The sequence below is a fragment of the Carassius carassius genome, chromosome 21 (assembly GCF_963082965.1).
Source record: "Carassius carassius chromosome 21, fCarCar2.1, whole genome shotgun sequence".
Classification (NCBI taxonomy): domain Eukaryota; kingdom Metazoa; phylum Chordata; class Actinopteri; order Cypriniformes; family Cyprinidae; genus Carassius; species Carassius carassius.
In genome coordinates this window covers 32,642,212-32,667,382 of record NC_081775.1, presented here as the reverse complement: position 1 = coordinate 32,667,382, position 25,171 = coordinate 32,642,212, and the positions used below count along the sequence as shown (strand labels likewise).

Sequence of the window (25,171 nt, the reverse complement as noted above, 5' to 3'; positions counted from 1 at the left end):
CGCGCTCCCACTCATGCACGCGCAAGGGCCTCGAGATCTTCTTCCTCACGTCACGCGCTAGCAGCAGCGGATTTTACCTGACGCTCGGAGATTTAACGACGCGAAGGCGCATATATGTGCATGAACGGGACGCGGACGACGCAGGATGGTTCGGGAAACCAGACACCTCTGGGTGGGGAATTTACCCGAACATGTTCGTGAGGAGAAGATTGTGGAGCATTTTAAACGGTGAGTTACACAAGAAGCGACGCGGCCTGGCGCGGACGCAAACCGCCTCAGCGCGCGATGGCGGAAAAACAGCGACGAAGCGCCGACGAGAGCCGTTTAAAACACCGGAACGAGCCGCAGACGCGATCTAGAAGTCGAAAACAACGCGAACCAGTCTCCGATCAGCTCGAGAACGCGATCGAGTTTAGCTGTTAGCGTTAGCTTGGCTGCCTCACTGCTGACTAGGTTAATGTGTGGAATGTGTGCTGCTCTTCACAGAAAACTGTGTCCCTGTGTGGTTCACGCCTCAGGAAAAGGCGCATAAATCGCGCTTTCAGTCGGAGAACAGTGAGTGTTTGTGTTTGTGTTAGCGGTTAGCTCGCTGCTAGCGCGGAGCCGGTTCAGCAGCAGGAACCGATTTCTTGCGAAGAAACAAACTCATGCGTGTGACACAGTTCTGCTGTTTCTCTGAAGTACAACTCAGTCCTGGGCTCCCATTTCAGTTGAGTGAACTGAATTCGAGTGCTGTGGGGAAACCGCTAAACCGGTGTGAAATCGCTTTGAGAATGTAGTGTGAACGGGCTGCGGAGCGCGTCGAATCGCGTTGCTGAAAGATCTGAGTGATGGTATGTTTACACGTACAGCAATATTCCGATGTTAACGCGATTAAAACGATACTTTGGATTACTATAGTCATACTTTAAGTTAACACCCATTGAATTAAGATGTGGAGTATTCCTATTTTAGTCACATTATCATAGTGCAGTACAGACACGTACACATCTTAATCACATTATTAAAGTTGTGTAGAACATTTCGCCGCATTTTGCGACAGGATACACACGGTAGTGGTCAACCTTTAATAGCAAACAAACGAGCAATGTTGTTTTCTTTTTGCACGTATAGCATGACAAATAGTTAACTGCACTTGCTGTCGTAAAATAAAAATGAAACACCTAAAACTGTACATGGCACAATAACGAATACAAACAATATGTTGATGGGGACGTAATTATGTGTGCCGTTAATAAATCTATGCACTATAACAACGAAAACATTAAAGAATGATTCTAAAAGCAACTTGTGTCCACGCCTTAATCATAATATTAGGGCTTTTGGCACTGCGGGAACCTTTTCATAGTTGCTGAACTAATTGTGGAACTACCCACTTTTTGGTGTTTTCACACCGCTGGAACTGGGTGTGACTTTAGTACTGGACTGCCTTGTTTGAGAACCAAATCCCTTTAAATGGTACTGGGAAACAGTTTGTGCAAAATCGTCCCAGTACTTTAGTACTAGGGATGGGCGATATATCGCATGCGATTGTCACGTGCGTTTCGTCAGTAAAGCCGGTTCCCTGATAAGCGGTAAATCGCCATCACCTGCTTTCTTATAGAGTGGCATTTAATAGATAGAGCCGTAGATCACTGACAAGCTACGCAATATTATATATAATAATATATGCGATTATGAATGCGATATTGCGTAGCTTGTCAGTGATCTACGGATTTTTTTGTGAACTACGGCTCTGTGTAGTAAAGGCCAACCAGTGTTGCAAAGTCTGCAGTTGTTTTTCATGTCCGCGGGTCGAAGCGACCCCAATACAAATAACGTGATGTATAGCCCATAAAATGCTAATTTTTCAGAGGGAACCCTGTCAAAAAATGTGTATTTTATCGCCCAGAACGAAAAGTGATTGGGCTAGTTTTGAGAAGTAATTGGGCAGGTTTTGTTTTGAAAACCTGGCAATCCTGATCTGAACACACGTGCTGGAGATATACAGCTAATCACAGGAGCGACTTTACTGACGAGATGCACATGAAAATCGCATTCGATTTTTTGCACAGCTCTAATATAACTGCTGTTTTATTGATTCAACATGATTTATAAACACACAACTACGACAATATATGGTTTATCTGAATTCTTGTTATAGTTTTCATTATAATAAAGTATATGATATTTTATATATTATTTTGCTTAGCTTGTCAGTGAACTAAGGCTTTGAGTAGTGAACACTCCTCCATCTCAAAGCACTTGATGGAGATTTACTACTGATCACAGAACTGCCCTTGACAAGATTCGCATGGATTCACATTCGATTAATAGCGCAGCCCTATGGTGACCTGTAATGTGGCTGAAAATCACATGACCTTTACAGAGCCTGGTTTCTTCTTTTTCTTCGCAGGTATGGCCGGGTGGAGAGCGTCAAGGTCCTGCGCAAGCGGGGCTCTGAGGGTGGTGTAGCAGCCTTTGTGGATTTCGTTGACATCAAAAGCGCCCAGAAAGCGCACAATGCAGTCAACAAAATGGGGGACAGGGACCTCCGCACAGATTACAATGAGCCGGGTTCAGTGCCCAGCGCGGTGCGGGGCCTGGAGGACCCCACGCCCTCCAGCAGTCACGGAAGGGAGGTTGCGGGGTTCTCGAGGAGCGCCGTGGGGCCGGTGTACGTGCCCCCGGTGTCTCTCCACACCAGAGAGGGGCGCTATGAACGCAGACTAGACGGGTAAGTGGACACGGGCTCCCTCTGCACTACAGGGGCTCTGTGGTGTCAGATACAGGGGTTGAGGTTGGGTTAAACACAATAGACCAGATTCTAGGGATCCCTCTCCGTTCTGAGGCCTGACTTCCTGCACACGGAATTATTAATCCTTGTCTATCATGTATGAATGAGTGGATTAGTTTGGTGTGGGATTACTGTGTGAGCCATAGTTGGATATTACCCACATGGAGAATATCCCGGTCGGTTTGGATATTACGATGGCTGGCCGAGACGTAACGGGTGAGTTTGGATATTAGGCGTTCGCAGAATCTCGGATATTACCCGCCGCCTTGGAACAGTGCTCTTTGGAAGTACGTGCTGATTGATGGATTAAACGCAAGGTTCATAACCGGAACATAGTTAGGAGTTGTCGTGAAGCTTTTTGTCCCTTCTCATTTGCCTTGCACGACTATCCCATCTCCCATTTGGTCATTGTGCTAACTGTGTGTCATGCCGTGGATGTGTATCACTGCCGTGGATTCAGGAGTGAAGTCGCTCTCCGCTGGAGTAAGTGTGTCAGGGCTCATCATCTCCATCCTTGTCACCGCACATCATTCTTAGAGAACGCATGTCACCTGCGCTTGGATACCTTTACGAAGACCCGAAGACCAGAAGACTTCATCATGGAAAGATTCCCACGGATCTAACCTCATGTTGGATGTATAGGTGTAGATCAAGGCTTTTTCTGGATTACCTGATCTCCAGTGGATGTACGGTAGAAGTCCTTCTGGGAAGCATAATGTGCTGGAGTTACGTTTTTTTGTCCCACAGAGCTGTGTTTTTGTCCTTCGGATTATTCCACGAGAGGATAGATTTGTTTTATTCATTTTGGAACATCCTTTTTCTAGACTTTTCCTGTAGTACCTTGAGATGGATGGCCAGACGCTGACGCGACCCTCTTTGGACGAAGAACCATTTTGCTTAGTGGGACCGTATCGTCGTTTTTTAATTTTTCCTTACGCCATCGCTGTTTTTGGCTCACACAAAATTCCTCCTATATTGTATTGGGAATATGTAGTGTCGGTTACTGCTCTGAAAAGGTTGGTATTGCCCTGCCTTATGCCTCTCTGTGCTTTCTCTCTCTAACCTAGACATGCACCCTGTGTCTTAACCCCAGCTCTTTACTAACCCTAGAGCCTTGTGCTTCTATTAACCCCTCTGTTCCTCGTCCGAGTGTTTCCACTCTTCTGTCTGATTTCCCCTCCAGTGTTCAGAGCCAGATAGCAGCATGGTTCATTTGACCGGAGTTAAATGTTCAGCGAATCACTGCATGATTCGTTTAGAAGCGTGTTAGAGCCTCAGCATAGTTCAGTCTACCAGACGTGTGCTTGTGATTTCGCTCGTTAAATTGTGGCTCCGCAACCCGGCCCACTAGATTTTGGATGACGAGGCGTACTTGAGTTCCTGTGATAGCTGTTTGCTATGGATCCGTTCCGATTCTAAGTGTGTGTGTGTGTGTTCCCTTTTCTGTTGTGTTTCTTTCTGTCTCTCTCACAGCAGCGGCTCGGACAGTCGGGAGCGAGCGTATGATCACAGTCCGTACGGACACCACGAGCGCAGCGGCTCTTTCGAGCGGCCGCGGCACTACAACACGGAGTATTACCGGGACCGTACGATGTTCCCCTCCGGGGTGAGCTCCAGCCCAGCCGCCAGCACCATCAGCAGTGGCTTCGACGCACCGGAGTCACACTTTGAGTCTCGGATTCGTGACTCTTTCACCATCTCCAGCTCGACTCGGCGTGACCCGTACCGTGATGACCGGGGCCGCCGCACAGACCGGACGTACCACCATCGGCGGAGCCGGTCCTCACACTCTTCACAGTCACGGCACCCGTCGCCCCAGAGGAGTGCGGGACAGACCCCTAAAGCTGCCCACTCGCCCAAAAGAGTGCCTGTGTCCCCTGGGCGGGGCCCGCGGTCACACTCCCGCAGTCCGTCTTCCAGCTCTGACTCGGTCAGCAGCACCAGCAGCACCGGCAGCGGCAGGTAACTACAGTCATGTCTAAACAAATTTTGTTAAAGAAGTAGCCTACATTTCAATTATGTACTAAAAGTGCTGTATTTTTGCGTTCTTTGTATTATTTAAAAATAATAAAGCTATCACTTGTAGTACACTACATCTTTCACACACTAGTACACTCAAGTGTATTACAAGTGGTGACTAATGCCGCGTTTCCACCGAAATTACCCGGAACATTTGTATCAGGAACTTTTTTTCCCCCAGACCTGTTTCTTTCTGTGCTTCCACCATGGTCTAAAGTACCGATAAGATTAGGCAAATATCTCGTGATGTAGGTCTGCGCGCGTTTCTCAATACAGAGTATGCTGATTTTGGACGTGCATCCTCTGTAGTTCAGACTTTGTGGATTTGACTCGGGAGTGTGATGTCCGCGACGACGCGAATCCGGTAAATCTGCAGCGTACTTGATAACTTCATTCAGCTCGCCTTGGCTACTGCAATTTTACACTCTGTATATTTACAATAAAACAAAATAGGTTATCAAATACCACTGCCTCCTTTCGTTTTCATTTAAACATAATAGCTGCAGAAATGTACTTAGTTCAGGGAAATGTGTACAGCCATTACAGTGAAACAATATTATATAAATTAAAATTTTTCAATTTAACAAAGATAAATAGAATATGGACCAAAGATAACCTGTTAGATTTACCCAAATCGACTGATATTTTATATTTAACCACTAAAGAGACATGATAGATGATCACTGATCTCCTGCTGATCGCGTGGAGCTCACGGTCTCCGAGATCGAGGAAAAACACATTTTTAAATAGGCGCTGAAAATACTGAAATGGCCTGAAATACTTTAAAAATACATTTCATGACACAATAACTAATATTTAGAAAATGATCCGAATGAAGGGTGGTTGAGATCACAATGCTGCGTGAACTCAACCAATCAGGATGTTTAGCGCCCAAATCCCATGCCCAAAAGTTCCGGAACTTTGAAAAAGTACCACCTCACCAGCAGGGACTTTCTGAGGGGCATTTTTTACCCGGAACTTTATTTAGTTCCTGGTTCCTGCGGTGGAAACACACCGAGTACCAGCCCAAAGTCCCTAGTTCCTGGGTAAAGTTCCTGCGGTGGAAACGGGGCATAAGAGTATTTTTAAATCCAGAGATATTGTTACAAGCACACTTTTGTTTATATTCATGGTGTGCCCCAAATAGCATTTTTTGATCTAATGTTTTTCTTAAAAAGTACTTAAGAATCTTATTTGGAATGTTAAGGACAAAATTAGTATGCTAAAAAAGAGCAATTTAAGTACATTATGGAAGTGTACTTTTTTTTTCTTTTTTTAAACCCAGGATGATAATTTGAATATTTTTGGATTGTGTTAAAATTGTAATAATTACAAATAGGGCTGAAACGATTCCTCGAGTAACTCGATTACAAAAAATGATCGAGGCAAATTCCTCTGCCTCGAAGCCTCTTTTAATTTATTTTAAATCTCACGTCAGGATCTTTCGCAATGATTTTTTCAATGTGACACAACGCGTTTACGTCACCCACAAAGCGGAAGTAGACACAAGCGCTGAGTCTGAAATTGCATACTGCAAGGAGTCAGCAGTGTTTTGATTTGAGGAACACAAACGTAAAGAGAACGTCGTGGCATGTGTCCAGTGCAAGATAGAGCTGGCATACCACAACTAGGGCTCTATGATTTCCGTGATGCAGAGAACACGGAGGGAATCGCCGAATCCAGTCATAAAAACGGAATTTTACAGTTTAACGAGGAATGGCACGGAATTTGCCAAATGTTTAATGAATTAGTCAAAAATAGGTCATTGCACTTACATCAAATCACGATATGGACTAATATCTGTAAATATTAAGCTGGAACAGACCATTTAAATATGAATCCTGCATGTTCTGCGTGTCTCTGTTAATGAATGGAGCAAAAGCGCATCTTCCTTTATTAACACACACTGAAGCGCGCGTGACGCTCCGGTGATTTCAGCGTCTGCTGTCTCACTCAATAAGACGTGAACACATGAACAACATCTCCAGAACTGCTCTGACAGTCACTTCATGAACATTTGACCGTTTGATTTGAGTAAAACTAGCGTCACGGATGTTGTCAGGACCCGGAGCTTTGCGTGCCTTGATCCTGCTGAAGGATCTCCTCACACTGTCTGGGGTCAGCATCATCACCTGGTCGCCGGGAGGAGGTGGAGGGGTGCAGTGGTGCTGATTTGTTGCTCAAAGCGAGCGAAGAAGGTGATTAGCTCAGTCAGCAGGGACAATGTGCCGTCACAGGTCTGCAGGGGCTCTGGAGTGCCACTGACTCTTTAGTGGTTAAACATAAAATATAATTCGTTTTGGGTAAATCTTAACAGGTAATCTTTGGTCTATATTCAATTTATCTATATGTCTAAAATGAATATTAAAAAGTCAATTTGAAATAATATTTTGTGTCACTGTAATGGCTGTATATACACATATCCCTGAACGAAGTACATTTCTGCTGCTGTTCTTATGTTCAAATGAAAACGAAAGGAGGCAGTGGTATTTGATATCCTATTTCGTTTTATTGTAAATATACAGAGAGGGAGATTGCAGTAGCCAGGTCAGCTGACTGAAGTTATCAAGTACGCTGCAGATTTACCGGATTGGCGTCGTCGCAGACATCACACTCCCGAGTCGAATGCACGACGTCTGAACCACCGAGGATGCACGTCCAAAATCAGCGTACTTTGTACTGAGAAACGCGCGCAGACCTACGTCACCAGACTATTTGCCTAATCTCCCCGTTACTTTAGACCGCGGTGGAAACACAGAAAGCAACAGGTCTGGGGGGGGAATAGTTCCTGGGGAAAAAGATACTTGTAAAATCGTTCCAGGGTAATTTGAGTGGAAACGTGGCATTCGTGCATCGTTCCTGTTGTTGAAGCTGGGAGGAATGTAAACCGCAACGAGCAGTACGGCTGAATATTCCCTCTCGGATTGAACAGCTGGAGTTAATAATCATAAACTCCACCAGGGCTGAGCGGTGTTTGCAGACCACAACAGCATCGGGGCACCACGCGTCATTGACGTGAACACAAAGTGATGCGGAGTGGCCATTACACCTCGTACAGCTCGTGTTTCTAATAATTCAGCCGCCCACAGTCAATTATTACACTCATTCGCTAATGATCCGCTCTGCAACAAACCATTGCCCAGAATTACTGCACATCTGACTGTTTTTATATTCCTTACTGACGGATTGCACAGGTTTGAGTAGCAATGAGCTTCTTCACACTGCCTTGTGCTTTTGAAGTTTTGCCACATTTCTTCAATTAAGGATGATTGCTACGTAGCATATGGTGTTTCAAGTGAGTTGTGGGGAAAACCCAAAATCCAGCCCTTCTCCTTCACTACTGATACTGCGACTATTCTTGTTTGTACGTGTTCATTCGCTGCCATTTTCCACATTCATTTTTTTCTCCCTTTAAAACATTTGTTGTGATGTGTGACTAAGTCTGCTCACATCTGAAAATAATATATGAAAAACAAAATAATTTCACACAAAAACATTAGGATATAGCTTATATTTCATTAGTAGCCTGTGTAATGATTGTAAAACCGGTTGAGAACCACTGGGCTTACTGATAAATCATCAGACAACACCCTTCTGTGCAAACTGTGTGTCTGTTATTACAGTTAACTGTGTGAAGTGATCTGGAACTGTAATGCGGTCAGAAGGAACTACGTTTGCCATGCGTTTCCCAGAAAATAATTGCACACCTCAGAACATTCACCATCCAATCAGATTCAAGCATTCAACATGTATTTTACCCCCACAACAATACCAACATGTTCACCTTCTCTGGTTTAAGACTTGATCTTTTACTTTACTTTAGCTTGAACCATCCATCGTTTTCCTCAGTATTTGTCATTTGTGCTTTGCGCCCCTGCTGACGCGGTGAGAATAAACCAGGATTGGTCGCACTCTGTTATAATGTCAGCTTGTAATCAAACACCTAAATCCCGTACATGACAAAACAAGATTTTCTTATATCATTTGTAGTATTTTCTAATTTAATATATGTGGTGTTGAGCTTGATGAATAGTCAACACTTCAGTAAGTGTAACTCTCAATGAAAAGCACACATTTGTTCTAAAAGGCGTTGGGTTTGTTTATGCCAGGCTGTGCTGTCCACTGTTAGTAGGGTCAGGGATTGCTGCAGAGGGTCTGTCTGAAGCAGGTTCTTGTCTTGTTTTGCTGCAGCAGTGATTCGAACAGCAGCTCCAGTGAGGGATCGCGAGCGCGCTCAGTGCAGTCCACAGCCACACACGCTCCTCCGGCTCCTCCTGTGCTCACGCTGGACTCAGACGAACCACGGAGGAGCTTCGGCATCAGAGTCCAGAACCTCCCGGCACGATCCACAGGTGACCGCTTACTGCTCGCATCCGCCGTGTTTCAGTCTCCTTTAACCCTTGTGCAGTGTTGGGAGGGTAATGTTGACTCTTATTTTCTCTGTGTTTGAGCTAATGGAATGATTTTTGGTGACATCTTATTTTGACACATATTTTGGGAAAATGCTTTGAAAAATTTCAAAAACTTAACGGTACACTGTGGGCAAATTCACTACCCTTTCGTAATGTTCGTGGATCAAAACATCCACTAAATTAAACTGCTGTGAAAATGTCAGATAAATATTTTTTTCTATTTTTTTTTTGCATAAATCTATTAATCAGCCTCAGTCCTGATCAAAACTACCAAATGTTTAAAAGAAATCCAAGATTTTAACTCTTTAATTACCAAGTTCATAAATGACGTTTTCAATATAAAAAGTGATTGTGGACTGGATTTTTTTTAAACCTTCTATAACAGTCTTGGGCATGTCAAAGATTAGTAACAAGATTGGCTTTGATGTATTGTTAGTTTTTGTGCAGCATTAGATTTACATTTTTTCTCCCTCATGTATTGCTGGTGGCTGTTTTTGCCCCATTGACTTCCATTATAACCACATTTTTTGATTGCAAAGCCATGACACCATATAATCATGCATTCTTGATTGTTGGTGGTTTTCCCTGTTGGGAAGAGGTAAAATTTGTTATTTTTACAGTTGATCACTAGGTGGGACCATTAACCCTTTAGATAGGTCTGTGCAAAAAAAGGCCCAATGATTGAGAGTCTCTTCATGTACAGATCTTTGGAAAAATGTTAAAATTTAAACATGTAGGTTGTTGGATTTTTTTTAAAGGGTTAGTTCAGCCCAAAATGAAAATTGTTATTCTTATGTTGTTCCAAACCCCTAATAATGTTTTTTCATTTTCAGAACACAAAGTAAGAGAGATCTCTGTCTAAAAGAGACAATCTGAGAGATTTCTGCCCTTCCATTGAAAGTTGACTATAACTAATGTTTCAGCATTTTATAAAGCTATTAAATAAAATAACAATCCATGTGAATAGAGGGGTCTTTTGAAGATACACCGTAATATTGTATATACAGATTTAATTTAGTCCTTTATTCACACGCAAACATTGATCACCTAACACCTGGTTATGGAGGTTCTTGTGCATCAAGCAAGAACAGACAAGCTTCTTTTTATGATCGCTGATTAAGGTTTATATGTGAAGAAAAGCCTAAAATAAATCTGTTCATCCTATAGAGAGATTGAATTTCTTCAGAAGATACGTGCATAAATGTATGTATTTGTGCGTGTGTGATCCTGGAGCACAAAACCAGTCTTAAGGGTCAATTATTCTAAACTGAGATGTATGCCTCATCTGAAGCTGAATAAATCATCTCTCCATTGATGTGTGTTTTGTTAGGAGGACAATATTTGTCATATTGTGAATTTTCATATTACTAATAAAGATTAAGTGTTAATATATTTACAGTAGGAAATTTACAAAATATCTTCATGGAACATGATCTTTATTATCTAATGATTTTTATTAGGTGCTGGTACACTTGCTTGCTCTTAAAATACTAGTCATTGTTGGTCATACAGATAAGAGTAATATATCTTTCAAATCTGTAAAAACTCTACGCTTATTTGTGTGCACTCACAATAAAAGCATGAAGAAAATGGTGCTTTTGCAAAATAATGAAAACAATCAGGATGCACTTTCTGCCGTCTCGGTCTCCGTGAACTTGAGTGCAAAATATTCTTAATTATATTTGCCTTACAGATAGGGAAAAATCTCATCTATAGAGAGCAAAATGTCTATTTCAAAAGAACCAAGTCAAATGCGAAACAAATGTGTTCAGATTACATAATCCGTATGAAACATGCATACAGGCGCATCCGTGTTGCCGACTTCATCTCTTAAAACAAAAACTAAAAAGCACTAGTCATTTGCACACATTTGGTCAAATGTATGTGTGTGTAACTTATTACAAAGTTGTTCTATACAGTATCTTCTCCTACTGCAGGAAATGTAATTTTTCTCTGTGATATTTAGCGCAAGTTAATCAGGAAGTGACTCTTTTGATCTTTTCAACTCACTGAATGGAAACAGTGCTTTATTTGCAAATGTTTAATACTTTGTTCCAAGTACTCACAAGTTTAATTCATAACCTAGGATTGAAACTTTAAAAAATTGACAGAATTTTCCTTTTGGGGCTGATCTCACCCTTTAAGGCCACCAAACACGCTGCATGTTGGGTTAGAGGTCAGGGTCAGCCGATGGCCGATATGTGCTGCCGATTTTTAGGGCCGATATCTTGAAGTTTTCCCCTTCATTTGCATGCTAAAATGTCACACTAATAATAAGTGGATGCACAACATTTCTTAACTTATCATCATTTATTGAGCACTGACTTGAACCATCTCTTGAATCTTAATTTTGTGCACTGCACGGTATTAAAATAAAAAATGTATCCAAAGTTAACCAAACCAAATCAATAAACTGACCAAGTCTTAAATATATAAAACAGGTAATATATATATATATATATATATATGTCAATCATTTGCAGAACATCTAAAGTGCATTCTAATTTCAAACTTACATCGAAGTCTGTTCATTATTAAAATAAAGTACAGTCAACCAAACATATAAAAGGTTACACTGGTCAGTTTAAACAGACCGTAGTATACCGCTCCACTCTGCTGTTATGCCAAGGACGTTTTTGCTCATGTGAAGAGGATCTTTTATCGTCTAGTTTACATTAAATAAAAAATATTATAGTTTAACATTCAGATACATTGCGAATATGGAAACATCTGGATATGTGCAGAACGAGACGTGAGCAATAACCTCCAAATACATCTCGTCAAACCCGCGCTCGCTCGTCCTCGTATGGATCGCATCATTTTTCGGATCAGCAAAAAAAAAAAAAGGGTCAAGACAAATAAACATACGTTTTCTTTTTTTTTATTAACATTAAATTATTAAATTAAAATATATGAAATCAACTTAAAGTGCACATAAATTATAATATTAATTCGGGTGAGAAAGCTTTTTTCCAAGTGGCTTTTGCACATAATAATAATAATACCGCTGCAGACGCATTTTGCAGCATTAAGGTAATTAATTGATCATTAATTTAAACGACGATCGATCATGGAAATTATCGAATATTGACATCCCTAAATACAAATGAGTTGGATGGAAACCTGGTTATTGTCTGCATCAAACCATGCTTCCGAACAAATGTGATTCACGGTTCTGGGCAGCTCCAGGACAGCGGTCTGCCCGCCGACGTGCCTGACTTTAAATCGGCGCTACTAAACACGGATATCGGCCGATGCCGATATATAAAAAAATGACAAATATCGGCCCGATATATCGGCCGACCCCTAGTTTCCACCAATTTCTATGAGGCTGGCTATTATAATTCTTCAGATATCAAACTGTGAACCTGCTTCCCAAGAACTTAGATTTAGATCACCACCACCTGTTGGGGCTGAATGGAGACTTAAATTTATTATTGCTTTACTCTCCTCAGATACCAGTTTGAAAGACGGGCTCTTTCACGAGTTTAAGAAGTACGGTAAAGTGACGTCGGTGCAGATCCACGGCGAGCTGGAGGAGCGCTACGGCCTGGTGTTCTTCAGACAGCAGGAGGACCAGGAGAAGGCCCTCGGCGTGTCCAAGGGGAAGCTGTTCTTCGGGATGCTGATCGAGGTCACGGCCTGGAACGGCCCCGGTGGGTCTCCGTGTGTGCCTCTCTAGCGCTAGCTGTGTGTCGATGCTAAATCCTGATGTGTTTGCCTCCAACAGAGACGGAGAGCGAGAACGAGTTTCGTCCCCTGGACGGACGCATCGATGAGTTTCACCCGAAGGCCACTCGTACGCTGTTCATCGGAAACCTGGAGAAGACCGCCAACTACCAGCAGCTGCTCGACGTCTTCCAGCGCTTCGGGGAGATAGTGGTGAGTTAGCGTGTGTTTGCCCTGATATGTGTCTCGGAGGAGACATTTCTGGACTGAACATCTCAGTTTTAACCTTTAACAGCAATTTAAACATTTGTAAAATGCATAGCTTTCAGTAATTTAGTAAAGATTTTTTACTTTTTCTATTTTATTTAAAGAGAGAGCAAGAGATTAATCTTTGTAAGAGTAATTTCTGATGTTATATTAGTCTAAAACTATTTTTGTAAAATGGTTATCCTTTTCCCCGTATCTCACACACTTATGGGACTAAATTCTGTTGATGAACCATTGCAGCATAAAAAAAATCAATGTTTTTTCATCTGAAACTTAGTTTATTTAAGAAATTATTTATTTTTTTAAAGGTATTTTTGTTATCTTGATGTTATGTTAGAGATGACTGTAGGTTTTTATAAATTTGGTATGTTTATGAGCTATCTTGAATTATAAAGTCAAATGATGTGAAAAATGAAATGAAAACACTATTTCTAAACCACGCCAATGTATTATGGGCATTAATTAATCCATTATTTATACACCGGGCTACGCATATTTTTTTTTAGATTTAGTCTTTTTAGTTAGTTAGTTTAAACTGAATTTTGTAGTTGTATTACATATGCAATGTTTGTCAACTGGAGCTTTTAAGGGATAATTCATCCAAAAATGTAAATTTGCAGGTAAAGGGGTCATCATATGCGATTTTAAGTTTCCCCTGAAGTCCATGGCTTAATGATTGATTTGTTGTTGCAACCCTAATTTAACAAGTTTTTTTTTCTCAATGTAAATATTTCTCATCTGTTGTAGTTTCTTGAACATTTTAACTCCAAAAAAAAGCACAAAAAAAGCCATAAACCAGTACAAACAATTCTGTGTACGAGGGAATTCCCTCATTGATTATTGAATACAGAATTGTTTCTGTATCTTCTAAAGCAAGTGTTTGTATTGATGGATTTCAGGATATCGATATCAAGAGGGTGAATGGTGTTCCTCAGTATGCATTTGTTCAGTACTCTGATATTGCGAGTGTTTGTAAAGCCATTAAGAAAATGGACGGAGAGTATCTCGGCGCCAACAGACTGAAGGTATTTATTGCGTTTCTCATAAAACATGTTTATATAATGTGCACACGACCGCAGTATTGTATGTTAGTGAAATCAGACTGGATGGTGTGTGTGATGTGTGTTCCAGCTTGGCTTTGGGAAGAGTATGCCAACAGCGTGTGTGTGGTTAGACGGCCTGACCTCGAACATCACAGAACAGTACCTCACTCGACACTTCTGTCGATACGGGCCGGTGGTCAAGGTAGAGATCTGGGAAATCATAGATTTAACTGCTGTTGCATTATTATACTAACTTCTGGCCACTTTTACAGGTTGTGTTTGATAGGTTAAAAGGAATGGCTCTTATTCTGTACAACAACACTGATTTTGCCCAAGCAGCTGTTAGAGAAACCAAAGGATGGAAGATAGGAGGGAACAAAATTAAGGTATGTGTGGACTGACCAATGTTTGTTCTTTTTTATATATATATATATATATATATATATATATATATATATATATATTACACACACTCATAGTTTTATTGATATTTCTTGCTGAAGCTATTTTTTCTGATGTCTGTTATTGCTTTACACAACAATGACTTCTATCTCTCTTTTGGGAGTAATTTCTCAGCCAAATTTGATGTGCGATTACATCATTTAAGATTACAATAAGATTACAAGTTTTAATAGCTTACCATCGCTAAATGTGTGTGTGTATATAGCCATTTGTGTGTTAATTGTCATATGACGTGTTTGTTTCCTCTGTCCAGGTTGATTTTGCCAGTCAGGAGAGTCAGATGGCTTTCTATCGATCTATGCAGGCATCAGGACAGGACATCCGTGATTTTTATGATATTCCTTCAGATCGGAGGTGAGCACTGGCCTTTAGTGGGAAAACAAACAGATTTATTAAGAATATTTTTGCCTATGGTTTGCTTATCTTTAAGCAGTTGATTATATTGTATGTTAAATCTTGACCAAATCTGGTTTCCTCTTGTCAGGGATGAACGGAGAACTCCTTATCATGACTTTTCCACGGAGCGTGCATATTATGAGAACGTAAGGACTCCTGGCATTTACGCTGAAGACCCCCGTCGAGATTACCCCGGTCGAAGTCGTGAACGCTATGCAGAGTTAGATCATTATCAAGGAGAACACTACGATCCCCGTTATCATGAGGACCCACGGGAATACAGAGACTATCGAGACCCTTTTGAGGACATCAGGAAATACAGCTATATCCAGCGGGAACGGGAGCGCGAGCGCTTTGAGGCGGAGCGAGGCCGATGGAGCCCGTCTCATCAGCGGCGTCCCCTGACTCCCTCTGCTTCACCCTCACCGTCAGATCGCGTGTCACGAGACGCTGAACGGCGTGTGTACAGGCACTCCTCAGAAAGATCAGGAAGCTGCAGCTCTCTGTCTCCAACCCCGGCTCAGTTTGAGAAGTCTGAGAAATCACCAGTAGATTACAAAACGGAAGGACTGGAGAGAGAAATAGAGCAGACCGAGGCAGAGCGCGTTAGTGGGGCAGAGAACAAGAAACGCAGCAGACGCAAGGAGAAGGCCGACAGAGAGAAGGCAAAGCAAAGGAGAGGCAAAGTGCAGTCTCCTGGTGTGCCTCTTTCTGAAATAGATAGAGAGGCGATTCTCGATTTGGGATCTGGCAAGGTTAAGGTTTCAGATGTGGAGAGTCAAGAACGACAGAAGCATAAAGGGGACAAAGAGCCTTCCCCTACTGACCACGTAGCTCGCCTTGAGTCTCAAAAGGGAGAGCGGCTCGATCAGTGTAAAAGTGAGTCACTAGACAAGGACGGCAAAGGAAAGGCATCGAAACATTTAAAATCTGACTCTGGTAGTGATGGCAAAGACTCCATTGTAGATTCTGTCAAACTTGAAGCGAGAAAGAGGCGGTTCGGTGATCCTGGGGGGAAAACAATACGACAGAAACGGGGGCGTCTGGAGGAGGATCCAGGTTTTGGGATTAGCCAACCCGTTGAATTTGCTCAAAGTTCAGGATTTGCAAAAGAGACTGATATTGATGTAAAGGCAGAGAAAGAGGCTAAAAAAAGAGAACACTCCAAATCCAGGATTGGTTCTCATTATAGTCAAAGGGAAGAGGTGGATGATGCTATGAGAGGGACATCTCAGGGCTCATCGGTAAGGTCAGGTGAACTGCCTGAGGTGGATGTTTTGGACTCAAAATCTCACCCTGGGCCAAGCATGTCTAGACGACTTTCAATTGATGGAACCTTGGATAAGGATAATAAAGTAAGGGATGAACATCTAGAAAATATTGACCTTTCTCAGAGTTACCGCAAACAGATGGAGCAGAAACGAAGGCTACGACAGCAACTGCAGCCGCTGGATAAACCGGAAAAAACAGAACCTCCTCAAGGTGTAGATGCAGAAGATCTTGAGCATCGAAGCCTGGTGCATGAGGTTGGCAAGCCTCCACAGGACGTCACTGATAATTCACCTCCAAGTAAGACCAAGAAACAAGAGTCCTTTGAGATGGATATGAATGCTAAGAGAGAAAGGATTTACAGAACAGTCCGACAAAAGGCTGAAGACCTTGAGTGGAATAACACAAACTCTCCAAGGTTTCAGCATGCTCCCCAACAAAGAGAGGAAGAATATGCAGACCCTCATGATCAAATGACTATGAGAGTAGTAAAAGAACCATTGAAGCCTGAGGATAATGTTCCGTCAGATCAGGAGCTTGGGGGTAAAAGGATGCACACCTCACAGATGTCAAAGGTTAGTACATCTTTACAAGACGACCAGCAAAGATGCTGGGAGAGTCGACTAAAGCAAGACTTGTTACCAGACTTTTCAAAGAGCGCAGAGAAAAGGCGGCTCCATCGGAAGTACTTGGATTACGGACTTTGGCCGGATTTGGAACCTGGTGAAGTGCGCTCTGACTCTGAAGAAGATCGTGAAAATAAGTCTAACTCTCCTGCTCCATCAACGTCAGTATCCTTTTCTGAAAGACATCGTCCAGACAGATTATCAGAGTCCAAGCTGATGGCCTCTCTAGAGAGAAACAAATTCTGTTCTTTTGCAGATGATCAGATGATCACTCCAGATACTAAAGCTTTGTTAGAGCGTGCAAAGTCTTTGTCCTCGACAAGGGAAGACAACTGGTCTTTCCTCGATTATGATTCGCAGTTCCCCAGTTTCAGAAGTAGAAAGGACACGGAGAAGGTGGAGTCCACTCCACGACCAACTCCCTCATGGTACATGAAGAAGAAAAAAATTAGAAGTGAGTCTGACGACAAAATTGAAGACAGGAAAGAAGATCCAAAGCCAGAAGGACAGGAGAGACGAGAGTTGTTTGCGTCACGTTTTTTGCACAGTTCTATTTTTGAGCAGGATTCAAGGCGTCTTCAGCATCTAGAACGAAAGCATGAGGACCCTGAACATGGTGTTGGATATCTGTACTCTCAGCAAGGCCCAGGAGAAGGGCAGCCTGACCCAGAACCAGTTGTGCTTTTCCATAGCCGCTTTTTAGAACTAACAAGGTTGCAGCAACAGAAGAATAAAGAACAAAGCCATCAAGATTCCAAGCAAGATGAAAGCATAGATGCAACCAAAGTAAGTAAAACAGCAGAAGAAGAACAAGTACCACAGCAGCAAAATGCTACTGAACCTAGTATCCAACAAGCTGAGATTAAATCAGTTAGTCCTGTTCAGGTTCTTCAGACCAGTCCTATTCAAGCTCCTCAAATATCACCCCCTGTTTTAACAGTCGAAGAATCCTTGCCAACAGTGGAAGCTGAAGGTGTTTTTACTCCAATTTGTCATTTGCCTGATTCTTCTGTGAAGGATGAAGAAAAAGAGCCTGAACGGCCCACTGACCAGCTATTGCAGCCTTTGACCGATCAACTCTCAGAAGCCAATTCTTCAGAATGCCTAGAGTCGAAGATCCCAGCAGAGGAGATGCTATTGAAGGCTGATGACTCTGAAAGTGCTCATGACACCTCTAAAGTAGTTGCAGAACAGCTCCCAAGCAACAAAACACCATCCAATAATGTACAACCAATGGCTGAGCCTCCAGTGATGTTTCCCGAATCACCAAGTCCCTTCTCACATATTTCTGCAGAGCAACATGAAAAAGAACCTGAGCCACATGAGGCACCAGAGTCTGAATTCGATAATGCAGATGATCAGAAATGTGCTGATAATTATCCAGTTGGAGAAGCTGTGTCACCCCCTCCAAAGTCAAGAAATAAAAGGGCTAAATCCTCGCCTACCACACCAGTAACTACAGCTCTGCCTGCTACCCCAGACAAGCAAAGCACCCGCAAAAGTGAGCGCATTGACAAAGAGAAGCTCAAACGTTCATCTTCTCCAAGAGGAGAGGCGTTCAAGACAACACCTGATTCAAAGTCATTAAGTAAGTCACCTGTGCACAGCATAGAAATGGAACAAGGTACAGAGCAAAATACACACTCTGGTAGGGCAAGACGTAGAAATGTGCGTTCGGTCTATGCTACACCAATAGAAGATGAAACTGGTCTGCAGCCCGGAAAAGATGCTGAATCACCACGTGGTGGACGGAAGCGTGGTTTAGATAGAGATGTAGGTTCTGAACTAGAGGCTGTTGCTGCACCATCAACTTCGAAACGGGGACGCCCCCCTAAGAATCGACGCCAAGCAGAGGATGTACCAGCGGGCAAAGTTGAACGGTCAAAATCAACTGAGTCTAAGGATGGCAGTGAAACAAGCAGTGAGGGGGTTCCCAAAGTGAGTAAAGGCAAATTCTCACCCCCTACACTAAAAGGAGTCAGTCCAGGAAATGCATCAACATCTGGAATCGGAAAGAAAGGAGACAAAATGGAGAAAATACAGGAAAGTCCCAAACTCATTACTGAAGAAAATACTCCTGTTCTTAAAGACCTTAGAATCCGTCTCGATGTGACCGAAGTAAAGGCAATGCTTCAGACTAGTGAAGAAGAACCTGGAATTGATGGATCTCCCAAGAATAGCTCAACTGGTGTGTCCTCAAAGGATGAGGTATTAGAAGCTAAATTTGAAAATGATGCCATGGATGATGTTAATTGTGAAAGGGAGACTTTGTCTGCTGTAATAAAAGCCATTGAGCCTCATGTAGCTTCGCTGGCTCAAGAGTTGGAGCTTGAACAAGCTGTTGAGAATATTGCCAAGCTCACAGAAGATGCTCCTCCTCTTCAGTTTAAAAGTAACCTGCCAAAGGCGCAACGTTTGGTAGCTCAAGAGCCAGAGCCAGAGCATGTCTCGGAAGAAGAAAAGCCTGCAAATCCATCTAGTGAAACAGAGCTTGCTGCTGCAATAGATTCCATTAAATCAGAGGACATGGATCAAATCATGAACTCTGTTGTAGAGTCCGGTCCTGATATACAGACTCTTGGTCCCAGTTCAAAAGAATCCGAAACCTGTCTTAGCACAGCGGTTGTTCAGGAGGAGACTGTAACCACTCCTAGAAAAGGGTGTAAAGGCAGAGCAAAAACTTCAAAGAAGGGCAAAGGCCAAAAGGGTGCTGGAAGCAAAAAGGAACTCGTCAAAGATGTAGTTTTGGAGGCTGAAAATATTCCTGTGAAGTCATTAGAGTCGTCATCTGCAGAACTTCCTGCAGCCACAGAAAGATCACCAGCAAGTACAGCTGTTGTCATTACTTCCTCTTCCAAGCAGCGTCTAAGTTTAACGGCTCCTAATGCAGACATTCCAAACGAACCTGAGTCGCCTCTTAAAACTGAGATGGATATCCCAAAATCCTCTCAAGCTATTAGCAGAAGCCCAACGTCATCCAAATACCAGTCTTATTCATACAAGAACACATCTCCTTCACTATCTCCAACGAGAACTTGTCTCAAGAACTTGTCCTCAAACCCAAGCATGCTTTCTGTTTCCCCAACGGAGTGTTTCAATCAGCCGAAAGAAGCTGGGCTCCACTCTCCTCCGCTGACCTCTGTAGCCCCGATGGAGACCCCTACATTACTCTCAGACACCCCTGCCAATAACGCCAACTCTGATGATTTGCGCAAAATCCTTACAAAGCCTAAAACTGTCCCAGTCTTGGAAATCGGTGCTACATCCGGGAATATGCACACTCATCCTTTGAGGGAAAGTGACATTACAACAGATGTGATAACTAGCAAGAGTGCTCCTCAAGATAAGAGACCACTCCCTGTTTCAGCCCAACCTGTAGTTCGACAGCCTGCTTCTATACCATCCACAGAAACAAAACAGATCTTCAGTGAGAAGTCAGTGATTTCTGTTATTGCTTCCACTCCTACCTCCGTTATCAGTCGCGTTTGCAATCCTCCTGAGGCCGAGGAGAAGTCAAATGCTCAGATTGGAAATCCCTTCCTTGACAAACAACCTCCAAAACAGATTTACCAGCCAAGCTTGGAGGAAAGCAGTACGTACCATGGTCCAGCAGTTGGTGAGGAAGGAGGAAATGCTGGTCGCTATATAGTGGAGAGCACATCTTTGAGTACAGGTTCTAGCACAGGACTTAGAGTTCAGACGTCAGAAGGTGTTGTGGTGCTGAGTCATTCTGGCCAGAAAATGGAGGGACCACTGCGTATAAGTGCCAAAATCAGCCAGATCCCACCTGCCAGTGCTGTGGACATAGAGTCACAGCAGCTGGTGTCAGTGCCACAGATCAAGCAGGAACTTTACAGTGCCTCCCAGCCACCATCTTCAAAATGCCCACTTCCTTCAGATCATGGACATTCAATGAAATCACAATCAAACGTCTCCATGATTAAGCAAGAATCAGCACTGGACAAGTTAGAATCCGCATATGCTCCAGTTCAAAGTGGAGTTGTTAAACTATTGCAACAAACTCCTGGCCCATCACAGGTCATGAGTTACCATTCAGAATACTCAATGGTGATGAAGCACCCTAAGAAGGGAGATGCACCAGAGTCTCTCGACGTGGAGAAACCTGCTTGGGTCCCAACTATTAGTCCTGCTAGAAGTCCACACCTTCCTTCAGCATCAGGCAATCATGTTGGCTTCATAGCTGGCACACCGACAGACCGAACTCCATCACTCATTCAACCTAAGCAGGAGCCGCGATCTCCACGGAAATCTGGACACCCTCATTCTCCTTTTCCCAAAGTGTCATCTCCTATGGGCTCTTCGTCTCCGAAAGGTGTGTCTGTGGTCCTTCCCCCTGGATTAAACCCTCTGTCCCAGTATGTTTCCACCGTCCACCACTCGGAGCAGTCTGTGATCATGCCTCCACACAACCCTCACGGTAGCATTGGAAGGATGTCACCGCACCGCGTCGGTGCAATAGGACACCTCACCCAGGGGGAGGTACGAGTGAACACTCCTCCTCTCTCTATGATGAACTATGGGATTCACTCTGAGAGCCTCACTTCCTCTTGGGCCCCTGGCCAGCAGCGACCCACGTCTCCTCAGGCCATGGGGAACAGGGAGATGGTCCTCAAGGTGAACCCAGCCAATGCAAGATCACCGGCTGCTCAACTCAAACAAGACTCCATACCAGTAGAATATCGTGGAGCTCTCCACAGTGGTTTACCTCTTGATCGATTCAACAGAGACATGCGAGTGCTCATGCACCACCAGCAGAGCGATCGACCCACTGCAGAGTTACACCAGGGGCACGTCCCCGAAAACATACCACCCTCCTCGACTGCTACTAGCATGGCAGCGTCTCTTTCTCCTCGGCCACACTTGTTAGCAAAGGGAGTATCTGAGAAGGACTCCTCGAAAGCATCTGAACTAAAGAGGGCACAGTCACCTTCCAGTAAGGAGGGAATGATGGCGATCCGTAGTGCAATGCCTCCCATGGCTTCTCCTCAAAGAGTTCAGCTGATGACAGCAGGAACTGGGGCTTCCTTCCCTGAATATTCAACCATGTATACCAACCTTCGGCCTGCTCATACACAGTTTGCTGAGAATTCTCCAATTGGGATTAACCAGTCTGCCCACAGCATCCCACCATCACAGGTAAGTTTGAGTATGCGTTGTTTTTAAATATTTATTAACTTTAAGAGCTCTGCTAATAAAGCGTATGCCTTCCATTTCAAACGAAGGGTGTTCAAGAGCCGGAGTCAAGTCAGACACAAGCCGAGTCTAAGGTGGAGCTGGTTGGACACCAGCCGGTGAACATGGTGCAGCTGCTGACGGTGAGTATCTGTCGTCAACAACACACTGAAGAGATTTGTGTTTGTCGACCCACTGCTACTGGTTTTTACTTGTCCTGCCGATATTTTCACTGGCCCTACAACTCAATTAATCCCAAAACAGGTTTTCATTTATAAAGCTCTAAAAACCTTACGGACTGGTGTTTTAGTGCACTTCCTGCAAATATGGAAAAAATAAAGGGTCTCAATTAAATATGCGCAGTGTCACATGGTTAGTGCAAGTGGTCACATGACCAGAGCAGTTTACATCCTGTTTGCACCTTAAGAAGATGATGGCTGCATCAAAGCTTCAAAACAAAAGCCTAGTAAAGTGTCAACATAACGCTATGACAAAGATGTGTGTAGTGTGCAGTATTAGTATATGAATACACAGACATTCAGTTTTGTTGAGTGTGGTCATAGCATGAGCAAACATCTGGATGGTCACAACAGTGACCGCTGGGATTACAGTGAACTTGGGTTTACAATATAAATCCAATTTTAATTGTTAGTGAAAACTGCACTTAAATGTTGCAATCGCTAAATACTGCACTAAATTAAAAGTTTAGATGTTACAAGTTACAATACTGATGTTGTAATACTTGTAGCACTAATGTAAAAATTCAATGTTACAAAAAAGTAACAATTTTGAAATATGTTAATATAGTATTCCTATCAGTGTTGTGTAAGGGTTTTTTATGCACAATGGCCCTAGAATGTGATTAAATGGTTTAAAATAGATGGGTTAAGAGAGAGAACATTTTTGATGACTGTAGAAATGTTAATTCAGTACACACATTATCCCACTGGTCACAATTGTGACTGACCTTAAAACTATTTTTCACACACTTCCAAAACTATTTAAAGAACAATCATTGATTGTTTCAAAGGGTTACTAATGACACATCATTTGGATATTTTCATGTCTGGGAAAAATTTGGGATTAAACAGGTTAGTCATGAAAAGCAAAACATAAATAGGTTATGGTTTAATCCTCAAGTATTGTTCATTTGGGAGTAACACTTGTGGTGTTTGCTGTCAGAACTGACAAGAGGCCAGAATTGTGTAGTACTATTTTGTTTTGTAAAATTGAATGCATTTCATTTCATACAACACACAACCATGTTCCACAAACAGACATGTAGCCACACAACACTTAATTTCCAACCGTCTGTGTGCATTGGGAACGCAAGAGTAGACCTGAACCTAAAGACTTTGTGTTGGATAAACTCTGTTCATACAGAAATATCCCATTGTGTGGCAAGGCCTGCTGGCGCTGAAGAACGACACGGCTGCGGTTCAGCTGCACTTCTTGTGTGGAAACAAGGCTCTGGGCCTGCGCTCTCTTCCTCTGCCGGAGACTGGAGGAATCCTGCGCATCGTTCAGAGGATGAGGCTGGAGGCACAGCAGCTGGAGGGAGTCGCTCGCAGGATGACCGTACGTCACATCAAGAGACTTTACATTCTGCTGCAGTGGCCAAGAGCACTGACAGATCTGTGCAACACATTAATGAGTTTAAAGGGACCGCTCACCAAAACATTTATTCACCCTCAGGCCATCCCAGATCAGGATGAGTGTTTCTTCATCAGGATTGTAGAAATGTAGCATCATGATGTTTTTATCAGCTGTTTGGACTCTCATTCTGACGGCACCCATTCACTGCAGAGCATCCATTGATGAGACACTGATGCAGTGCTGCATTTCTACAAACTTGATGAAGAAACACACACATCCTGATCTCAGATGGCTTGCTAATGAGCACATTTTCATTCTTTTAAAAATATTGCATCAAATATGTGTTCTACCTTTTGATGTAAACTTGTTTTGAGTATTGTAAACCATTTTTACTGGCATCTCCGTTCGCAGTGAAGATGTGTTCACCCTGTAGGACTGAAACTGCTGTGTTTTCAGGGAGAAAGTGATTTCTGTCTGCTGCTGGCCATGCCGTGTGGTCTGGACCAGGAGGACGTGTTGAACCAGACGCAGGCGCTCAAATCTGCCTTCATCCATTACCTGCAGGCCAAGCTAGCGGCCGGCATCATCAACGTGCCCAACCCCGGCTCCAACCAGGTGAGCCTCGTCACACACACACACACACACACACACACACACACACACAGGTCGTCTCTGACCCTTGTTTCTCTGTGTGTAGCCTGCGTACGTGCTGCAGATCTTCCCTCCGTGTGAGTTCAGTGAGAGTCACCTGTCTCGTCTCGCTCCAGATCTCCTGAGCCAGATCTCCAGCATCTCTCCACACCTGATGATCGTCATCACCTCCGTCTGACTGCAGTCTCTCCGTTTATTGAGTCTTTTCATTCTTCTTCCTGGAAACCAGGGACAAGACACCTTCTCTCCTCATTTGCTGATGTTTAAATCTATTTTTTGAAGAAGGAATCAGAAGTTATTGTAAGAGAAATGCTCTGTTTTTACTGCGTGACTGGACGCCGGGACCGGCAGCAGACGGACAGGATCATGGAGGTCCTGCGCTGCTGGACTGTAAATATTTTAAATATTTAACCCTTGTCCAGACGACCCAGAGCGGACGAGCTGCACCGACTCCGGTCAGAACTCAGATGTGTTTGTGATGTAAATACTGCAGCGGCTCTGTGCTGGGTTTGATGTGGGCACTAAAGATTTTCTTACTCAAATAAAAAAAAAAGTCCATATTAAGTGTGTCACTGTCTTTCATTCAATCATTTATTACCAGCAGGTGGATTACAGTTCAAGAAAATGATTTTCTTAGGATCTTTGTCCTGTTTTCTAGTATAAATGTCTGCTAATTCTGCAATTAAGATGCATTAAGAAGAGTAGTGCTGTGCAAAACATGAATCGCATCCAAAATAAGTTTGTTTACATGATGGATGTATATATAAATACACTTGTATGATTTCAGAGAAA

General features: G+C 43.1%; 1 protein-coding gene across 6 annotated transcripts; it reads left to right on the top strand.

Moving 5' to 3' along the window:
• Positions 1 to 25,171, top strand: LOC132098178 (msx2-interacting protein-like). 6 transcript variants are annotated; one of them, XM_059504356.1, is made up of 15 exons: positions 1 to 228; positions 2,396 to 2,716; positions 4,253 to 4,738; positions 8,990 to 9,147; positions 12,663 to 12,863; positions 12,938 to 13,089; positions 14,043 to 14,168; positions 14,275 to 14,388; positions 14,459 to 14,572; positions 14,902 to 15,002; positions 15,133 to 22,096; positions 22,183 to 22,275; positions 23,516 to 23,710; positions 24,185 to 24,343; positions 24,426 to 25,171. In XM_059504356.1, exons 1-15 carry the CDS (start codon positions 146 to 148, stop codon positions 24,555 to 24,557), a joined length of 9,399 nt encoding a protein of 3,132 aa, XP_059360339.1. In that variant the 5' UTR covers positions 1 to 145; the 3' UTR covers positions 24,558 to 25,171. The 6 variants fall into 6 exon arrangements, with proteins under 6 accessions (XP_059360339.1, XP_059360337.1, XP_059360338.1 ...); XM_059504354.1 differs by having other exon boundaries at positions 2 to 228; positions 8,987 to 9,147; XM_059504355.1 differs by having other exon boundaries at positions 2 to 228; positions 4,250 to 4,738.

Excerpts from the sequence above, each read along its gene's own strand:
- LOC132098178 (XM_059504353.1), top strand. The coding sequence starts at position 146 with ATGGTTCGGGAAACCAGACACCTCTGGGTGGGGAATTTACCCGAACAT. Across the intron at positions 229-2,395 it reads ATTGTGGAGCATTTTAAACG|GTATGGCCGGGTGGAGAGCG; the intron begins GTGAGTTACACA and ends TTTTCTTCGCAG. Across the intron at positions 22,097-22,182 it reads ACAGCATCCCACCATCACAG|GGTGTTCAAGAGCCGGAGTC; the intron begins GTAAGTTTGAGT and ends TTTCAAACGAAG.